Below are 22300 nucleotides of genomic sequence, written 5' to 3'. Positions count from 1 at the left end.
GAAAGACATCAAACAGCAGCTTGCTTGCTCTGGTTTGGCTGTGGCCAGGCTGAGCTAGAGGAGCTAGAACAAGCCAGAATCAATTACCTGCCTACAGCTCTGAGAGTTTATTATTATCAAATTAGTTTAGGGTTTTCCAATTCCTCTACCCATTTCCCAGTACTCCATCTTTGTTAAAATATAGATAAACTATACAAGTACCTTCCTGGAGTGGTTATTTCATAGCTTCTCTGGGAAGGGAGTCACGCAGTCAGACAAACCGTTACCAAGGCTAATAGAGCCCACTTTCTATCATCAATTAACCCCAGGTGGGCTGAAGGGATATCATCTATTGACCTGAAGGATCCTGCCTGGACACTGTTATAAAGGAGGGAGGTGTCACATCATCTAGCTAGGTGGCAAGCTTTAGTTGATCTTGCCCTAGCCACATATCTGGACTCCACTGCTGTCACACAATTACCAGTGGTAGTATCCAGTTCAGTTTACATTATTACCCTCTCTCTATCTGCCCATTTATTTTTATAAAATCCTTTCACAGGGTATAGTTATTATTCTCTGGATTGTTTTAATTTTAGGATATATTGAGTTGGATGTAGCAAGCATTCTAACTGCTTTTACAAGCAGCCAGTACCTAAATCCCAAGATGTTAATGATTATATAGTATGTTGAAATAATTTCTTAAATTCATTTTCTTATTTTAAAAATATGAAATACATTGCTATCTTATTTTGGAATGTAATTTTGTACACCAACCTGAAACTTATTTTGGACATTGTTGATATAAGAAATAGAAATGATAACTGTTATAATTTCTGTCTGTTCTTCAAGATTATGCTAATTTTAATATTATTTAATGGGAACTTAAATAATATATACATCTAAATTATGTATTTTATCAAGAAATAGGAAAGGCATAAAAAATTTAAGTTTCTTTAGTCATTTTTCTATATTATTTGTAAAAGAAATGAAAAGCTTGCTAAATAGGAACCCCCCCCTTTCAGTGTTGTTTTCAGACATTAAAAGATATTTTTCTTGAAAATATATATCATGTTTTGTAAAATTCATGTTAATGAAATATTAATCTATAATAATTTAACCTTAAAAATTATAACCGATGAGTATATTGATAACTGATAAAATATTTTAATAGCAAAAATGAGCTCACAAACTATTTTAGGTGTCGTACTTAGGTATTAAATTAAGCATTTTTAATTTATAAAGCTTGCTAGTTTTCTTTTCTTTAGAAATCTATAATAATTATGTATTAAATCATTACTACAGTAAACTTCATCAATAATAAATATTAGCTCTTATTAATCCATATTTTAGTTTAACTTTGGCTCATAGCAAGTTACTTCCTCTGGAAATGTTATGTTCTTTATAAGAGGAGGTGTTGCTCCACAGTCCCTAGAGAATTAAGTTGTGAAAACAATCTTGGTTTTGTACATAATAATATAGATCTTTTATTCCCTTTCCACTTCTATCACAACACATTTTAAATTGTGGCTGATCTTTTATGTAAGTAGCTGTCTTATTAGACATTGTGGCTGTATGTGCTAATGTCTCCATGGGTTTCTTGGGAGTTTTCTATCCAACCATCAAAGAAGTGGAAATGAATGATGATTACCACATAGCTTTGAACAACAAAGAAAAGTCACAACATTTTAGAGGTTCTAGATATCTGATGCACTGACAGTTTGAACTATACAGATAAACAAGGGGGTTTCTGTGACTCATTTTAAATAGCCTTCAGTGATTTTTTTCATAAAAAGAAAATAATTTTGCTTATGTCTCGATTTAGTACCCATAATGAAAATAAAATACTTTTCACTGTTAACATTTTCTGTAACGATGACAATAATGATAACAATTTTTATTTATTACATTTCAATGTCCTTCATTTATTTTTTCATCAAATTATATTTTGCATTTGGGTTTTGAAAGTGATACATAGTTTTATTTACAGAGGGTTATAGAAAATTGAGAAAAAGAAAGAAAAAGAAAATAAAGAAAAAAGAAAAAGTAAAGAAACTCCACTTTGTTGTTAGTTTCTGTTGACTTCTATTTTCAATTATCTTAGTATAAATATTATATTTAAAAGCTGTGTAACTTTAAATAAGTATATATATTTAAAGAAAACTGAAGTCCTAACATGGAAATAGGCTTCAGTTGTCAAGATTATACCAATGAAACCCAAATTTTGGCATGCCTTATAAAACTGCAAAGGCTTCAAAGACCAAACCTTGACAGTTTGCATCTTCCATCCAAGCACTTAGATCTAGTTAGGATCATCATAAGATGATTGGATGTCAGGATATTTTATTTTTCACCACCACAACTCGCCAGGACTGGCCACCAAGGGCATGGAGAGATTATACCTACAGAAGTTAAATATAAAACTTTTAAAATGTTTGAAAAAATAATTGTAATTACTATTTATAAAACTCTTTAATGTTTACAATGCCCTTTATATAATATTATCTTACTTGACCATCACAACAATTATTATACTAATTTTATAGATAAGGAAACTGAAGTTAAAGACTTGCTAAACAATTAACCTCTGTTAGACCCAGTATCCTAGAGTCTCTCTCATTTGGGTTCAGTAAAATACCACATAAACTGTCCATGTAGTAGGAAAAATTCTAAATAATTTTTAGATATTACTTACAAAAATATCCCATAGATTTTATTTCATTCCACATGTGAAATATTTAAATTTTTTTAATGTTTTATGATTTTTTCTTTCCTTCAAATAGGTATTTTAGAGATCCAAGATGGGTAGAAAGGATGCTTCTACTTTAAAACTTCCTGTTGATCAATATAGAAAGCAAATTGGTAAGTAAAATGATTTTCTTTGATTCTTGAGTTAGGTCCACATCAATTGGTACTCTCCTTCCTTATGACTGACAAACTCACTTCCATTTTCCTTATTCATTATGATTTGGATTTATCAAAGTGAATACCCTCTTCCTTGATTAACACTTTCTTATCAGTCTACCTATTCCAAATATTGGTACAATTGTAACCTATTTCCATTATTTCTCCTGAAACAAATGTCAACACATTTCTCTTCATCTCATACTCTTTCTATGACTTGTTTCAGAATGCACTAAATGCCTGGCCACCCTTCTCCACTACTCTTTGATGTTCTAGAACTACTGAGCCAGGAGAAGTAGGCATAAACTTTCTTTTATAACTTTCCTCTACTACCATCACTCAGATACCTTTTCTGCTGCTTATATCACTCTATCCATATTCTTTTAGAGTCTTCTACTGGTTCCATCAAAAATGGAGGCCATCCATTTTTCTTTCTTAAGAAATTTGGAACCTTTCTGTCTTTACATATATATCATTTCATATTTCATATTTTTATTTTTATTATATTATATATTATAATGTTATATATATCATTAATATATCTACATATCTACATATATATATGTATACTTATAAAATCTAGAGCCTTGGGAAACATCTACATTAAAATTGGAGAAGGATGATAGATTTAGTGTTAGATGAGGAAGAGGAGACAAGTTAAGGATATACAGGAGAATGATGAGAATAGAAACCAGTTTGCAGAGAACTCAGAAGAGAGTGACTAGAAAGAATGAGGTCATATCAACTCAAGACAGCTTTCACAAGTTTTGCTACAAAAGTGAGGAGAGATGTAGACTTATAATGGAGATGATGAATCAAGAAAAGTTTCTTGAGTATAAGACTGTCCTGGCCGGGCATGTTTACAGTCAATAAGAAGACAGTCATATAAAGCTAGAATAATGCATGTGTTTTCTGTAGAAACAGACAAGTTCAGAATAGGGAAGGGCTTAGGAGAAAAGATAACAATTTCTGTCTTGTAGCTTTTGAGTTTTATGTATTGGTGGGACATCCTATTTGTAATTGCCATTAGATATTTTAATGAAATGGAACTGAAGTTCAACATAAATAGAAGACAGAATATATTTCTATATAAATCTAGGAATCTAGGATATATGGGTGATATCATGTAGATTTATTTCTTATATTCCCAAACATTTACTTGTACCAATCAATGTCTTCTGTGTTTCCACTTCTGCAGTTCTTCCTCTGAATGTGGGTAACGTTCTTTTTCATAAATCCCTCAGAATTGTCCTGGGTCATTGCATTGCTGCTAGTACAGAAGTCCATTACATTCGATTTTACCACAGTGTATCAATCTCTGTATATAATGTTCTTCTGGATCTGCCCCTTTCACTCTGCATCAATTCCTGGAGGTCTTTCCAGTTCACATGGAATTCCTCCAATTTATTATTCCTTTGAGCACAATAGTATTCCATCACCAACAGATACCACAATTTGTTCAGCCATTCACCAATAGAAGGGCCTACCCTCATTTTCCAGTTTTTTGCCACCACAAAAAGTGAGGCTATAAATATTTTTGTACAAGTCTGTTTATCTATGATCTCTTTGGGGTACAAACCCAACAACGGTATGGCTGGATCAAAGGGCAGGCAACTTTTTAGCGTTCTTAGGGCATAGTTCCAAATTGCCATGCAGAATGGCTGGATCAGTTCACCACTCCATCAGCAGTGCATTAATGTCCCAATTTTGCCACATCCCCTCCAGCATTCATTACTCTCCCCTACTGTCATTTTAGCCCTTCTGCTGGTGTGAGGTGATGACTCAGACTTGTTTTGATTTGCATTTCTCGAATTATTAGAGATCTGGAACACTTTCCCATGTGCTTATCGATACTTTTGATTTCTTATCTGAAAATTGCCTATTCACATCCCTTGCCCATTTATAGATTGGGGAATGGTTTGATTTTTTTGTACATTTGATTTAGCTCCTTGTATATTTGAGTAATTAGACCTTTGTCAAGAGTTTTTTATTATAAAATTTTTTCCAAGTTTGTTATTTCCCCTCTGATTTTGGTTGCATTGTTTTTGTACAAAACCTTTTTAATTTAATGTAATCAAAATTATTTATTTTATATTTTGTAATTTTTTTTCTAACTCTTCCTTGGTTTTAAAATCTTTCCCCAAAATCTGACAAGTGTACTATTTTGTGTTTGCTTAATTTTCTTATGCTTTCCTTCTTTATGTTCAAGTCATTTACCTATTCTGAATTTATCTTGGTATAGGGTGTGAGGTGTTGATCTAAACCTAATCTCTCCCATATTGTTTTCCAAATTTCCCAGCAGTTTTTGTCAAATAGTGGATTTATGTCCCAAAAGTTGGGCTCTTTGGTTTGATCATACACTGTCTTGCTGACGTCACTTACCCCAAGTCTATTCCACTGATCCTTCTGTCTCTTAGCCAGTACCATATTGTCTAGATGACCACTGCTTTATAGTATAGTTTAATATCTGCTAGGCCAACTTCCTTCACGTTTGTTTGTTTGTTTTTTCATTATTTTCCTTGATATTCTTGATCTTTTGTCCTTCCAAATGAACTTTGTTATTGTTTTTTCTAATTCAGTAAAAAAAAAGTCTCTTGGTAGTTTGATGGGTATGGCACTAAATAAATAAATTAATTTGGTTACAGTGGTCATTTTTATTATGTTTAGCTCGTCCTACCCATGAGCACTCAATGTTTTTCCAATAGTTTAGATCTAGTTTTAATTGTTTGGAAAGTGTTTTGTAGTTGTAGTCATATAATTCCTGTGTTTGTTTTGGTAGATAGATTCTTAAGTATTTTACATTGTCTAGGGTGATTTAATTTTTCTTTTTTTTCTTTTCATTTTTTAGAAAAAAATTTTTCCCATGGTTATTTGATTCATGTTCTTGTTCTCTCTCCCCCTACCCTCCCAACCCCCCATAGATGACATCCATTTCCACTGGTTTCTTCCTGTGCCATCAATCAAGACCTATTTCCATATTACTGATAATCATTCTGGGGTGGTCATTAAAAGTCTACATCCTAATTCTGTCTGCTTCAACCCAAGTGTACCCCAAAGAGGTCATAGGGAAAAAGACATTTACAAAAATATTTATAGCCGTGCTCTTTGAGGTGGCAAAAAAATGGAAAATGATGATATACCCTTCAATTGGGAAATGGCTGAAGAAATTGTGGTATCTGCTGGTGATGGAATACTATTGTGCTCAAAGGAATAATAAATTGGAGGAATTCCATGTGAACTGGAATGACCTCCAGTAATTGATGAAGAGTGAAAGGAGCAGAACCAGTAGAACATTATACACAGAGACTGATACGCTGTGGTAAAATTGAATGTAATGGACTTCTGTACTAGAAGCAATTCAATGACCCAGGACAATTCTGAGGGATTTATGGAAAAGAACACTACCCACATTCAGAGGAAGAACTACAGGAGTGGAAACACAGAAGAAAAACAACTGTCTAGAGTGATTTAAAATGGTGTTTCTCTTTTAAATCTTGCTGCTGTGATGTGTTAGAATATATAGAAAAGCTGATGATTTATTTACATTTATCTTGTATCCTACAACTTTGCTAATGTTGTTGATTATTTCTACTAGCTTTTTAGTTGATTCTTTAGGATTTATTAAGTAGATTATCATATCATCTGCAAAGAGTGATAGCTTAGTCTCTTCATTGCCTATTTTAATACCTTTAAGGTTTTTTCTTCCCTAATTGCTACTACTAGTGTTTCTAGTACAATGTTAAATAATAGAGGTAATAATGGGCATCCTTGTTTCACCCCTGATCTTATTGAAAAGGCTTCTAATTTATCCCCATTGCATATGATGCTTGTTGATGGTTTTAGGTATATACTGTTTATTATTTTTAGGAAAGGCCCTTCTATTCCTCTACTTTTTAGTGTTTTCAATAGGAATGGATGTTGTATTTTGTCAAAGGTTTTTTCAGCATTTATTGAGATAATCATATGATTTTTGTTTGTTAGTTTGTTTTATGTGGATGATTTTCCTAATGTTGAACCATTCTTGCATTCCTGATATAAATCCCACCTGATCATGATGGATAACCCTCATGATCACTTGCTGGAGTCTTTTTGCTAGTGTTCTATTTAAGATTTTTTGCATCTGTGTTCATTAGGGAGATTGGTCTATAGTTTTCTTTCTCTGTTTTTGTCTGCCTGGCTTTGGAATCAGTATCATATTTGTGTCATGAAAGCAATTTGGTAGGACTCCTTCTTTGTTTATTATATCAAATAATTTGTATAGTATTGAGATATATTTATTCTTTGAATGTTTGATAGAATTCACTTGTGAATCCATCAGGCCCTGGAGATTTTTTCTTAGGGCATTCTTTGATGGCTTGTTCAGTTTCTTTTCCTGATATTGGATTATTTAAGTATTCTATTTCTTCTGCTGTTAATCTCGGCAATTTATGTTTTTGTAAATATTCATCCATATCCCCTAGATTGCTATATTTTTTGCCATGTAATTGGGCAAAATAGTTTTTAATGATTGCTTTAATTTTCTCTTCATTAGAGGTGAGATCTCCCTTTTCATCTTTGAAACTGTTAATTTAGTTTTCTTCTTTCCTTTTTTAAAAATTAGATTCTTCAATATTTTGTTTATTTTATCTGTTTTTTAAATACTTTTTTTAAACAATAATACCAGATAGTTTTGATGACTGCTGCTTTGTAATAGAGTTTGAGATCAGGAAGTCTTATTACAGTTTGTCCTCACCTCTTTTCATAATTTCCTTACATATTATAAATATTTTATTTTTCCAAGTGAATTTTTTATCAATTTCTACAAAGTATTTCTTTGATAATTTGATAGTAGAATGTTAATACTGTATTTATAAATAGAACATTAATACTAAATCAACTTAGATAGTATTGTTATTTTTGGTAAATTACTTATTTATATTACTCATATATATATCCTTTTAGGTTTATTACTTCATATTATCAAGAAAGAGATCATTTTTATTGGCTTGTTTAGCCATATTTATAGCTTTAATTTCTTTATCATATCCATTAGCTATTCCTGGAATTTGCAAAACCATATCAAATAGCAATGGAGATAGTGGGCATTTTTGCTTAACTCTTACATTTATTGGGAAACCCTCCAGTGTATCTTAATTGTGTGTAATGTTGTTTGCTTTGGGGTTTTATATAGATATTTTTTGATATTAAAAAATGGGTCTCTGTGCCAAACTTTAGTGTTTCTAGCATAAGTAAACTTTTATACCTTACCAAAGGCTATTCTGTATCTATTGAGATAATATGTTTTGGATGATTTAAAAATATTATGTAGATGACTTTGCTAACGTTGGACCATCTTTCTATCCCTAATATAAATCTAATTTAGTCATGTAGAATAACTTATTGGCTAAATTACTGTAGTATATTTGACAAGAATTTTAGTCTTTGAATCAATATATATTACTGGTATGGGCCTATGGTTCTCTTGTAGTCTAGCTCAGTGGCTATTGGTGCTGGGATAAGAGTCAGAAAGACTCATCACCCTCCTCATATTTGACCTCAGACCCTGGTGGTGTGAACTGGGGTGCTTAGCACTGTTTGCCTCAAGTTTCTCATCTATAAAATGAGTTAGAGAAGGAAATGGCAAAGCATTCTAGTATGTTTGCCAAGAAAACCTCAAATGGATTCACAGAACTGAAATGACTGAATAACATCAATAAACAAAATAGTTCTCTTATACTTTAACTTTCCCTGGTTTAAGTAGTAGAACTGTTTTTCATAAAATACATATATGGTTTAGGTGCTACCTCATTTTGAGCATAATGTGAGTAATGTTAGTATTAATTATTCTGTAAATGATTTATAGAATTCTCCTATGAATCTGTTGAGAAGTCATTTTTAATGATACTTCCTTTATAAGCTAGTTTTGTTTCTTTTAGGAGATTGCATTATTTAAGATCTCCATTTGATATTTTGGTCTGATAATTTTAGGATTATATGTTTTTGAAGGTAATCCTCTATTTTATATTTTTGATATAATCATGCATATGAGCTAGAGATAATTTTTTTCTTCTGTTTTTGCTTGGATTTTACTCCTGATCTGTTTGCTGTTTTCTTGATTTTATTTTTCACTCTTTTTCTTTTAACCATATGGGTACAGGTTTTTCAATTGTCTTAGCTTTTCCAAAGAACCAGCATTTAATTTTATTTATCATATCTATATTTTTATTACTTAATTTGATTTGTTTATTTGTTGGCTTCCTAATTTTAAAATATATTTTCAATTCATTAATCCTCCCTTTTTTATTTTGCTAATACATACTTGGTAACATATTATTTTTTCCATTAGCACTACTTTATCTACATCCCAGACATTTTGGTATCCTATTTTATCATTTTCATTTTCCTTCACATAATTATTATTTGCATGGCATGCCCTTTGAACCCTTGTCATTTCTGTTTTCATTGTTAAGTCTCTTTTAGTTAATTCTCCATAAAATACTCTATTTCTTTTTTAATATTTTAATATTTTTTCATGATCTCTGTTCCCTAAAACATATCAATTTATTGTAAACTTTTTATGAAATATGTATGTTTATAATAGCTCCATTTAGGAGATGCCAAAAGTCTTGTAGGCAATTAATTTAATTCTTTATTTTCCTATTGTTGATCTGTTTGAATGAGTGAAATTGAGAGAGGGACATTGATATCTTCTACCACCTTTGATATCTTCTTGTAAACATATTTTAATAGATAAACCATAATCATTAATTCAATAGGCCATTATACTTTTTTAGGAGAATGAGAAAGTCATGTTGAAAGGCTGGAAAAGGACAAATTCCTGCAATAAATAGTAACCTTATTATTCAGTTCTTACGTTGTAGGTACAAAATAGGGAAAAAAACTATCAGAGTAACACAGGTTATAGAATAAAAATGCAGTTTTTTCAAAATGTTGCCTTTAATAATATGACTCTACATTTTTTCTGTATTAGAAATCTTTTGGTGAAAATTATTGAACTAACAGAAAAATATTTTAAAAATAATATTGATGGACTAGTTGATTAATTAATGTCAATTATTTTCTCTAGGTTGACCTAGAATTGTCAGTTTAGTATTAAATAACTTCTTGAGCCCAACTTTGTTTGGTTTTCTGTTATATTCTTTCTTTTATCCTATTTTCACTGTAGCCAGAATGACAGAATAAGTAGTCATCATAACTTGATTCTGTCTTTAATAGTCTTACCAATTCAGCACCATGATCACAGCCAAATCAGCTCACTACTTTCCTTTACATTTAGTTTCTCCAGCTGCAGAAGAATACTCATATATCACTTAATAAGAAAACTTATAGTAGGCAATAAGATCTTTCTTTATATTATTTTCCCAGTTGCATGTAGATACAATTTTTAATAATAATTTCTGACATTTTTCAATCCATTTTCTCTCTCTTCCTTCCTGAGAATGCAAATAATATGTTATAGGTAATAACACATGCTATCGATTAACACAGTTACATGTTTTCCATGGTGTGAAAGACAAATATCACATATACAAGAGAAAAAAAATCTCATGAAGGAGATAAAGTGAAAAATAATGTGCTTCACTCTATATTCAGACTCCAACAGTTTCTTCTATAGTGGTAGAGAGCCTTTTTTGACATGAGTCCCTTAGAGTTGTCCTCTATGCTTATATTGCAGAAAATAGCTAAATCATTCACTGTTGATCTTTATACATTATTAGTTCTGCTCACTTGACTTTACATCACTTCATTTAACTTTCTCTGGGTTTTTTGTGATGATGCCATTTCTCATATCTTACAGGACAATAGTAGTATTCTATTATGCTCATATAGCACAGTTCATTCCACCAATCCCCAAATGATGGACATCCCCATAGTTTCCAATTCTTGGCCACTACAAGAAAAAGTGCTACAAAGTTATATAGTTTATATAAACTTAGCTAGTTTCCTATTACTTTTTAGTCTTTGTCTTCAGTCCTTTGCTGAGTATAATTTATATATCATTATGTTTTGATAAGGATGCATTTAATTTTTCTTTTTGAATTTGGCTGGGAGGCTTTTATGTATTAATATATGGTTAATTTCTGTGAAGTTTCCATGAACTGCTGAGGTAAGGGTATATTCCTATGTATTCCTAGTCAGTTTTCTGCAAAAGTATGTCAAATTTAACTTTTCTAAAAGTCTGTTTACTTCCTTAATTTCTTTTTTTGTTTATTTTTTTTTTGGTTTGAGTTATCTAATTCTGAGAAGGAAAGGTTTATGTCCCCTACTAGTATAGTTTCATTGTTGCCTCCTATAATTCATGTAACTTCTCCTTTAGTAATTTAATGCTATGCCATTTGGTGCATATATTATTTATTGATATTGCTTTATTTTCTATAGTACCTTTTCTCAGGATGTATTTTCTTTATTTTTCTCTTTTAATTAGATCAACTTTCACATTTCTTTGTCTGAGATCACAGTTGTCAACCCTGCTTTTTTAACTTTAGCTTGATATATAATAAGCTGTTCTCCAGACCTTCATTTATTTATTTAATATGATTCTCCAAAATAAGTTAGTTAAAGAACAAATCATAGGAGCAATTAATAATTTCATTGAAGACAATGACAATGATAAGACTTCTTACCAAAACCTATGGGATGCAGCCAAAGCAGTTCTAAAGGGAAAATTTATATCATTGAGTGCATATATTAACAGATTAGGGAGGGCAGAGGATAATGAATTGGGCATGCACCTTAAAAAATTAGAAATTGAACAAATTAAAAATCCCCAGATAAAAACTAAATTATAAATATTAAAAATCAAAGGATTAATTAATAAAATTGAAAGTAAAAGAAATATTGAATTAATAAATGAGACTAGAAGCTGGTATTTTGGAAAAAACAGATAAAATAGACAAAGGACTGGTATATCTAATAAAAAAAAGGAAAGAAGAAAACCAAATTAACAGTATCGAAGATGAAGAGGGAGACTTCATCTCTGATGAAGAGGAAATGAAGGCAATAATTAAAAACTATTTTGCCCAATTACATGGCAATAAATATAGCAATCTAGGTGATATGGATGAATATTTACATAAATATAAATTTCCTAGATTAACAGCAGAAGAAATAGAGTACTTAAATAATCAAATATCAGAAAAAGAAATTGGACAAGCCATCAAAGAACTCCCTAAGAAAATATCACCAGGGCCTGATGAATTCACAAGTGCATTCTATCAAACATTTGCAGAACAATGAATTCCAATACTATAAAAATTATTTGACATAATAAGGGAAAAAGGAATCCTACCAAATTCCTTTTATGACACAAATATGGTACTGATTCCAAAGCCAGACAGACCAAAAACAGAGAAAGAAAACTATAGACCAATCTCCCTAATGAACATAGATGCAAAAATCTTAAATAGAACACTAGCAAAAAGATTCCAGCAAGTGATCATGAGGGTTATCCATCATGATCAGGTGGGATTTATATCAGGAATGCAAGAATGGTTCAACATTAGGAAAATCATCCACATAATTGACCATATCAACAAACTAACAAATAAAAATCACATGATTATCTCTATAATTGCTGAAAAAGCCTTTGACAAAATATAACACCCATTCCTATTGAAAACACAAAAAGTAGAGGAATAGAAGGACTTTTCCTAAAAATAATAAACAGTATATATCTAAAACCATCAATAAGAATCATATGCAGTGGGGATAAATTAGAAGCCTTCCCAATAAGTTCAGGGGTGAAACAAGGATGCGCATTATCACTTCTATTATTTAACATTGTACTAGAAACACTTGCAGTAGAGATTAGAGAAGAAAAAGAAATTGAAGGCAATGAAGAGACTAAGCTATCACTCTTTGCAGATGATATGATGGTCTACTTAATAAATGCTGGAGAATCAACTAAAAAGATAATAGAAATAATCAACAACATTAGCAAAGATTCAGGATACAAAATAAATGCACGTAAATCATCAGCATTTCTATATACCTCCAACACATCACAGCTACAAGAGTTAGAAAGAGAAACACTATTTAAAATCACCCTAGACCAATAATGGGCAAACTTTTTAAAGAGGGGGCCAAAGAAAGGAAATGCCCATCTGTCAGTCTGTTTCTAAGGCAACTCTTTCTAAGTTTCATTTTTTTTTGTATGCTACTCATTGTGTTCATCAAATTAGGAATAATTTCATGAGTCCTGATAGAATATTTCAGGGGGCAACATCTGGCCCATGGGACATAATTTGCCCATCACTGCCCTAGACAATAGAAAATACTTAGGAATCTATCTACCAAAACAAACACAGGAATTATACACACACAACTACAAAACACTTTCTAAAAAATAAAAACTAGATGTAAACAATTGGAAAAGCACTGATTGCTCTTGGGTAGGATGAGCTAATATAATAAAAATAACCATTCTACCCAAATTAATTTACTTATTTAGTGCCATACCTATCAAACTGCTAAGAAACTTTTTTAAAGAATTAGAAAAAACTATAACAAAGTTGATTTGGAAGAACAAATGATCAAGAATATCAAGGGAAATAATGAAAAAAAAAAGGTGAAGGAAGGTGACCTAGGAGTACCTGATAGTAAACTATACTATAAAGCAGTGGTCATCAAAACAATATGGTATTGGCTAAGAGACAGAAGGGAGGATCAGTGGAATAGATTTGGGGTAAGTGACGTCAACAAGTTAGTTCATGATAAACACAAAGAACCCAACTTTTGGGACAAAAATCAACTATTTGACAAAAATTGCTGGGAAAATTGGAAACAATAATGGAGAGATTAGGCTTATATCAACATCTTACACCCTACACCAAGATAAATTCAGAATGGGTGAATGACTTGAATATAAAGAAGGAAAGTATAGGAAAATTAGGTGAACACAGAATAGTATACTTGTCAGATCTTTGGGAAAGGAAAAATTTTAAAACCAAGCAAGAGTTAGAAAAAATTACAAAATGTAAAACAAATAATTTTGATTATATTAAATTAAAATGGTTTTGTACAAACAAAAACAGTGCAACCAAAATCAGAAGGGAAACAACAAATTGGGAAAAAAATCATAACAAAAAACTCTTGACAAAGGTCTTAATTACTGAAATATACAAGGAGCTAAAAAATTTGTACAAAACATCAAGCCATTTTCCCAATCGATAAATGGGTAAAGGACATGAATAGGAAATTTTCAGATAAGAAATCAAAACTATCAATAAGCAAATAAGAAAGTATTCTAAATCTCTAATAACTAGAGAAATGCAAATCAAAACAACTCTGAGGTATCACCTCCCACCTAGCAGATTGGCTAAAATGACAGCAGGAGAGAGTACTGAATGTTGGAGGGGATGTGGCAAAATTGGGACATTAATGCACTGTTGGTGGAGTTGTGACTGATCCAACCATTCTGTATGGCAATTTGGAACTATGCCCAAAGACCTCTAAAAGATTGCCTGCCCTTTGATCCAGCTATCCCATTGCTGGGTTTATACGCCAAAGAGATCATAGGGAAAAAGACATGTACAAAAATATTTATAGCTGCACTTTTTATGGTGGCAAAAAACTGGAAAATGAGGGTATGCCTGTCAATTGGGGAGTGGCTGAACAAATTGTGGTATCTGCTGGTGATGGAATACTACTGTGTTGAAAGGAAAAATAAACTGGAGGAATTCCATGTGAACTGGAAAGACCTCCAGGAACTGATGCAGAGTAAAGGAGCAGAACCAGGACTACATTGTACACTGATACACTGTGGTAAAATTGAATGTAATGGACTTCTGTACTAGCAGCAGTACAATGGCCTGCAATGACCCAGTACAACTCTGAGGGATTTATGAAAAGAATGCTACCCGCATTCAGAGGAAAAACTACAGGAGTGGAAACAAAGAAGAAAAATAACTGCTTGAACACATGGGTTGATACGGACACAATTTGGGAAGTAAACTGTAAACGACCACCCTAGTACAACTATCAATAATATTGAAATAGGTCTTGATTGATGACACATGAAGAAACCAATGGAAATGTGCATTGGCTACAAGGGGAAGGCTTGGGGGGGAAGAGTAAGAACATGAATTATGTAACCATGGAAAATTTTTTTTCTAAAAAATTATATAAAACAAACAAACAAGCAAATAAATAAATGTTTTTAACTCATTCATTCATTCATTCATTCATTCATTTATTTTGGATAAACCACATATTATTGAATTCTGGCTTTTAATCCACTTTCCATTCTCTTTAATTTTATGACTGAGTTCATTCTGTTCACATTCATAGTTGTCAATTTCTAAGTGCATGTTTCCCTCTATCCTATTTTTACCCCGCTTAACTTCTTTTTTCTCTCCTTGCAGCCTTTTCCTATTCACCAATATTTTGCTCCTGACTACTGCCTCCTCCAGTTAACCTTTTTCTGTCCAATTGCCCCCCTCTTTTTTCCTGTTTCTTCTTTTTAGTTCCCTATAGAGTAACATAGGTTTCTGTAGCCAATTAACTGTGTATTTTTTCCCATTATGCTTAATTCTGATGTATGTGAGGTTCAGTTATTGTCTGCCATCTTCCATCTTCCTCTCTACTCTATTGACTCCTGTTTGTCGTTTCATCTGAGATAATTTGCCTCCATCTATCTCTCCTTTTCTCTTCCAGTGTGTTTGTTTTATCCCTTAATTTTTTAAAATTTTCCGTCATTTTCAACTTATTTAGTATACTTTGTCTATATATGCTCCTATTCAGCCTCAATAGTGATAAAGTTCTTGAGTATCTTTTGTACTTTAAATATCTTAAATACTTTTGGTACCTTAAGTATTTCAAGTATTATAGATATCTAAAATATCTTATCACCTTCTTATGTAGGATTGTAATCAGTTTAGCCTTATTGTATTCCTTGAATTTTTCTGTTTACCATTGTATGTGTCTTTTCAGTTTAGTCTTTTTATTTAAAAAATCAGTTAACATTAGAACTAAATTAATTCTAGAGGTTTTTTTTTAATTTTTGTTAACTTATAAGTGTTTATTTGGCTTTGTGATACAGCTTTCTGTCATCCAGGTACAGCTTTGACCATGTCAGTCTCCTGCCCAAACATTTTAAAGGGTTCTACATAATAAAATTCAGGCTCCTTAGGCTGACATTCACATTGCCTAATTTGGATTCTACTTATATTTCCAACTATCTCTTTTGCCTATTACAATTATTACAATTTGCTTATTGTACTTTTGCCCAGTTGAATTCACTGTTCAACATTCTTCTTCTAAAAATTTTTTGTTGTTGTTTTCTCTACCTAATATCACTCTAATCTCCTTCAACAAGCATTTTAAAAATATTTACCATGTTTAAAGCAATCTCTACTACTTCTGGGAGTACCAAGACAAAACAAAAAGGAGTCCTTCTCTCTAAAGGAACTCTCATTCTGTTGGGGACATTCAACTTGCAAGTAAATACTTATCTATTTCTTTTTTGCATATATGTATCTGGTTGTATATTTTATCTTCCCAGCAGAAAGTGAGCTGGGGATTAGAGTGGCCACATCTGCATAAAAGACCCAGGAATCCTGCAAAGACAAAGGTCAAAGACAAAGACAGAACCCTTTTGGCTAGTTGTTATCTCTGTCTCCCCAAGTCCCTCACTACCACTTGGGATAAAGGAAAGGCATAAGTTTTGGAAAATAGTCAAAATCCCAGAGTTGTTTGGTAGTTACATACAAATAACTATGTAAAGCTTATAGTATAGACTTCAGAGCTTGGAAATTGGGAAGTAATTTCTCTTGCAGTTCTACTCTGACTTTCAGGACTTCATCTATGCCTCAGTCATTGTCTCACCCAGTAACTTTCCCCAATGCCTAGAGCCTCCTCTTCCTGGATTAGTCACCTCCTATTGCCTCTCCCAGTTGCTTCATTCTCTCTTATAGTCATTCAGACTCCCCTTCTCCCATTGGTGAGTTCCTCCCAGATTTTGAGGAGATGACCAGGTCAGCCAATTTTCATTCATTGCTTTTCTCCCTCCCCATTCTGCTCAGACTTTTCACACTTTGTCCCAATGTCTAAGCTGCCTTCTCTAGAACTTCCCTCAGTGTGTTGTGTATTCTTACCCTTATACATCTGTCTTTCTCTATGTCCCTCTACCATGCTGGTCCCTTCCTCCCAGTGTTGTGTTCCTCCTTTTATCTACATTTTGTGGAGAAGCCCAGATTGGCCAATTTTGATTCTTCTTCTAGATTTACTTCTGTTTTTCTGGACTTTGAAACCTTCTACCCTACCCTATGATCCCTTCCTTTTCAAACTCCCTTTTTTGTGTTGTCTTCCTCCATTAGAATATAAATTTCTTCAAGCAGTACACAGTTTCTTTTTGCTTTTATTTGTATTCTTAGTACTTAACAGTGCCATTAATATGGTAAGCACTTTATAAATCATTATTCCCTGTCCTTTATTTTGTAGAAATCTTATCAGGAAGTCTGGTAAAGATTCTAACAATAGATCTTAAAACACTGGATTCCTTAGCAGAGGCCAAAGAAAAGATTAAGCTAGAGGGATCTAATCAGTTGGGAAGATACTATTGTTTTTTTTTCCCCTAAAAGCTCTTGGTGCTTGGACCTGAAAATCTTCTGCTGGGAAGATATGAAGAATCTTAGATAAGGAGAACTAGAGGAGACTTTTGTTGGTTAATAGACAGGTTTCCATCTTTATTGAAGGAGTCTGGAAACATCTGTCAGCGTTAAGCTGACAGCATATGGCAGCACCCACCCTTTTTGATGAAGAAGAGATTGTCAATGATCTCAGCTGCCCTAAAAGTTGGGGGCAGAAAAGCGTGAAGCATATCTGCATCTGGTGTGATTTACAGAAGGAAGTGGCATCCAGCCTGGCAGCATCTGACAGAGATGCTTTATCCCGTGGTGCTGGATCCAGTGGAATAGCTTCTCAAAAACCCTTCATCCACCATGAAACCAGTAGGAACTAGTCTGCTAGCCCTAGTGTGATAGGATCAGTAGAATCCTTCAGTGGCTTGGTGGTGATTTACTTTTCTGCCCATATGCACTGACTCCATTTTCCCTATATGTGATCCTCTCTACATTTACATCCTGGATACATATATCTCATAAGACCACTGCTTCACATATGGGCCTTGGCCACATTTGTTCCCTATGTGCGTTCCTCTTTACAAGTGTTCACTAAATATGCCCACTTTTTTCCAGTGATACTATATGCATTTATGTGAATGCCCTTAGGTTTGTGAAGAAAATATTTATTTTCTTGCTGTACTATTTAGTTTAATTCTTTGCTTTGAACTACTTGTGTCTTCTGATTAATTATTAAAGGCAAACACATTGATGTGGTATTAAATTATACATTTAGGGAATGCAGAGTCAGGTTGTACATTAAATTTGGGGTATCCATTTCCTAGGAGCCAACTGTGTGAATTGGGGCTCCAAGTACTATAGAGGATAAATTGAAGGGAGGAAAAGAACATTTTAATACCTTGAAAGGATTCATCAGGAAATGGTGTCTAAGTTGACCCCTGAAATAAAAGGATTCTGTGATGTGGATATGAAGAGGGCGTATGTTCTAAGAATGAGAATCCAGATGTAATAGATGACCTGGCTAGAATGGATAGTGTGTAAAGAGATGAAAAGGACACAATAATCTTGGAAAGGTAGGCTTGAAAGTCAAACTTTGGTGTTTATATTAAAGATAAAATACAGAGCCACTGAAGCTTTCTTCAACAGGATGATTACCTGGTCATAACTGTTTGGGTAAGATTGTTTTGGTATCTGACCACATTTTTATCCTTGAAGGCCCCAATCAAGTATCAGCTCTTCCATGAAAACTTTTTTTTTTGGCTATTTCCTACTCTGCAGAAATAATTTATTTTTCCTTAGGTATCTAACAGAACTCTGTACCTTTTTTATGTCTTTATCATATTCTAATTTCATTAGTTATTGGGATTCCTATCTTCTAGTAATATGTAATTTTGAGGACAGATACCATGTATTATTCATCATCCTTACACATAAGTATCTAGAGAACAGACAGTAAATTGAACTGATATGTCACATTTAAAGTGTTATATTCAGTGGTTCAATTCGACATGTATTTATTATTAAGTGCTCCTTCCATGCAGGGCTTTTTTAATGGTGCTAGAACTATAAAGGAATAAAAGCAGCAATTGGACCCTCCTCACAGGAGCTTCATTTGGAAGCAACAAGTAAATAGGTAAATAAAGATAAGGCAATATGGGCATGTATACTCACAACTAGAACGACCAGAAAAGGTTTTCTGAAGGAAGTGACATCCAAACCAAAACTTGAGGGAAAGGAAAGATTCTACAAGAGAAGAAGTGAGAAATGCATTCCAGGAATGGTTTATATCCATTATAAAGAAATGGACACCAAAGACACAATGCTGATTTTAGAAAACTGAAAGCTGAATCCTTTGACTAAAGCAAAGTTATTCTTAAAAAATTAAATTTGAATTTGTTTTTACCATTTTATATTTCCCATCAAATCGTTTTTTTTCCAATTAGTTTAAATTTTTATTTTTTAGAAAAACATTTTCCATGGTTACATGATTCATGTTCTTCTTATCCCCCCCACTCCGCCAAACTCCCCCCCATAGCCAACACGCATTTCCCCTGGTTTCCTCATGTGTCATCAATCAAGACCTATTTCCATATTATTTATAATTACACTAGGGTGGTCATTTAGAGTTTACTTCCCAAATCATGTCCGTATCAACCCATGTGTTCAAGAAGTTGTTTTTCTTCTGTGTTTCTGCTCTCATAGTTCTTTCTCTGGATGTGGATAGTGTTCTTTCTCATAAGTCCCTCAGAATTGTCCTGGGTCATTGCATTGCTGTTAGAATAGAAGTCCATTATATTCCATTTTAACACAGTGTATCAGTTTCTGTGTACAATGTTCTGGTTCTGCTCCTTTCACTCTGCATCAGTTCCTGGAGGTCATTCCAGTTACACGGAATTCCTCCAGTTTTTATTCCTTCAACACAGTAGTATCCTATCACCAGCAGATATCACAGTTTGTTCAGCCATTCCTCAATTGAAGGGCATAACCTCATTTTCCAGTTTTTTGCCACTACAAAGAGCACGACTATAAATATTTTTGTACATGTCTTTTTCCCTATGATCTCTTTGGGGTACAAACCCAGCAATGGGATAGCTGGATCAATGGGCAGGCAATCTAAGAGCTCTTTGAGCATAGTTCCGAATTGCCATCCAGTATGGCTGGATCAGTTCACAACTCCACCAGGATTGCATTAATATCCCAATTTTGCCACATCCCCTCCAACATTCATTACTCTCCCCTGCTGTCATTTTAGCCAGTCTGCTAGGTGGGAGGTGATACCTCAGAGTTGTTTTGATTTGCATTTCTCTAAATATTAGAGATTTATGACACTTTCTCATGTATTTATTGATAGTTTTGATTTTTTTATCTGAAAATTGCTTATTCAGCTTCTTTGCCCATTTATCAATAGGGGAATGGCTTGATTTTTTGTACAGTTGATTTAGCGCTTTGTATATTTGAGTAATTAGATCTCTGTCAGATTTTTTTGTTATGAAGATTTTTTCCCCAGTTTGTTGTTTCCCTTCTGATTTTGGTTGCATTGCTTTTGTTTATACAAAACCTTTTTAATTTAATATAATCAAAATTAATTATCTTACATTTTGAAATTTTTTCTAACACTTGCTTGGTTTTAAAATCTTTCCTTCCCCAGAAGTCTGTGTTTGCCTAATTTTCTTATATGCTCCTTCTTTTATATTCAAGTCATTCACCCATTCTGAATTTATCTTGGTGTAGGGTGTGAGATATTGATATAAGCCTAATCTCTCCATTATTGTTTCCAATTTTCCCAGCAATTTTTGTCAAATAGTTGATTTTTGTCCCAAATTTGGGCTCTTTGTGTTTATCATAGACTGACATGCTGACGTCACTTACCCTAAGTGTATTCCACTGATCCTCCCTTCTGTCTCTTAGCCAATACCATATTGTTTTGATGACTGCTGTTTTATAGTATAGTTTAATATCAGATACTGCTAGGTCACCTTCCTTCATGTTTTGTTTTTTTCATTATTTCCCTCAAAATTCTTGATCTTTTGTTCTTCCAAATGAACTTTGCTATAGTTTTAATCTAACTCAGTAAAAAAAAAAAGTTTCTTGGTAGTTTGATAGTTATGGCACTAAATAGGTAAATTAATTTGGGTAGAATGGTCATTTTTACTATGTTAGTAAATTGACCAGTCAATTTTTTCCAATTGTGTAGATCTAGTTTTAATTGTTTAGAAAGTGTTTTGTAGTTGTTTTCATATAATTCTTGTGTTTGTTTTGATAGATTGATTCCTAAGTGTTTTATATTGTCTAGGGTGATTTTAAATGATGTTTCTCTTTGTAATTTTTGCTATGGAGATATATTGGAAATATATAGACATGCTGATGATTTATGCGTATTTATTTTGTATCCTGCAACTTTGCTAAAGTTGTTGATAATTTGTGCTGGATTTTTTGGTTGATTCTTTAGGATTTTTTAAGTAGACCATTATATCATCTGCAAAGAGTAATAGCTTCGCCGGGATAAGATGGCGGCAGAGTAAGAAGCAGCTCTTAACCTCTCCTGACCAAAACACACAAAACTCCTCAAGGGGACATAAAAACAAGTCCAGAAGAACGGAGGAACCCCACAACAGGGCACAGTGTGGAAGGTACGTGGAATCGAGACATTTCCAGGCTATAAAGGACTCTCACTAAATCGCGGGCTGAGCAACCGCCCCACCCCCACTCCCTCCACACTCATCTATAGCTCCGAACCCAGCTAAAAAGAAATAGGGCAAGTTTGGGGCACCCATCGAGTCATCAGCAGCTCCGGAACCTGTTCCTGAGAGCAGCAAGACTTAGGACCCCATTATGTCAAAAAACGCACGCGAAATCTGAGCGCACGGGAGCAGGACGCTGGGCGCAGAGCGCAGGCTGAGCAGAGGCGTGGGCGGAGGCAGACACAGCCAGGAACTAAAGCCTAATTGGGGAACCAGTGCAGACGGGTATACGACTGTGGAAGCAGCGCCCTGAGACTTGTAAAGAAACCTCCAGCAGAGGATCAAGCAAGAGGGCCCACCAGGGGGCTTGACCTTGGAAAAAACCAGAACTCAGACCTCAGGAGCCAATAGATCGAGAACAGACACTGAGCGAGAGGATAAATCTGAGAAGCTGCTGGGCTAATGATGGCTACTCAGAATCAGGAAGTTCAGAAGAGAAAGAATAATAACAAGAAGAAGAAGTCTTTAACACTCAACAGCTTTTACACAGAGAAAATCCAGACAACCGAGCAAACAGAGGAGGAGAACAAACAAGCATCCGGACCCTCCTCAAATAAGGAAAACTCCTCACAAGCTATGGAAGAGTTCAAAACTGAGATT

At 33.5% G+C, this 22300-nt stretch overlaps 1 protein-coding gene across 1 annotated transcript in view; it reads left to right on the top strand.

Moving 5' to 3' along the window:
* The first annotated feature begins 2777 nt into the window (after window positions 1-2777).
* Window positions 2778-22300, top strand: part of TRIQK (triple QxxK/R motif containing) — a 106636-nt gene continuing 87113 nt past the window's right edge. The window contains exon 1 of the mRNA XM_044658190.1: window positions 2778-2838. Within this exon, the coding sequence (XP_044514125.1) occupies window positions 2778-2838 (61 nt within the window). The remainder of the gene's footprint in view (window positions 2839-22300) is intronic.

Source organism: Gracilinanus agilis, chromosome 1, assembly GCF_016433145.1.
Source record: "Gracilinanus agilis isolate LMUSP501 chromosome 1, AgileGrace, whole genome shotgun sequence".
Classification (NCBI taxonomy): domain Eukaryota; kingdom Metazoa; phylum Chordata; class Mammalia; order Didelphimorphia; family Didelphidae; genus Gracilinanus; species Gracilinanus agilis.
Note: the sequence above shows the minus strand (reverse complement) of the source record. Positions and strands in the feature narration are given on the sequence as shown.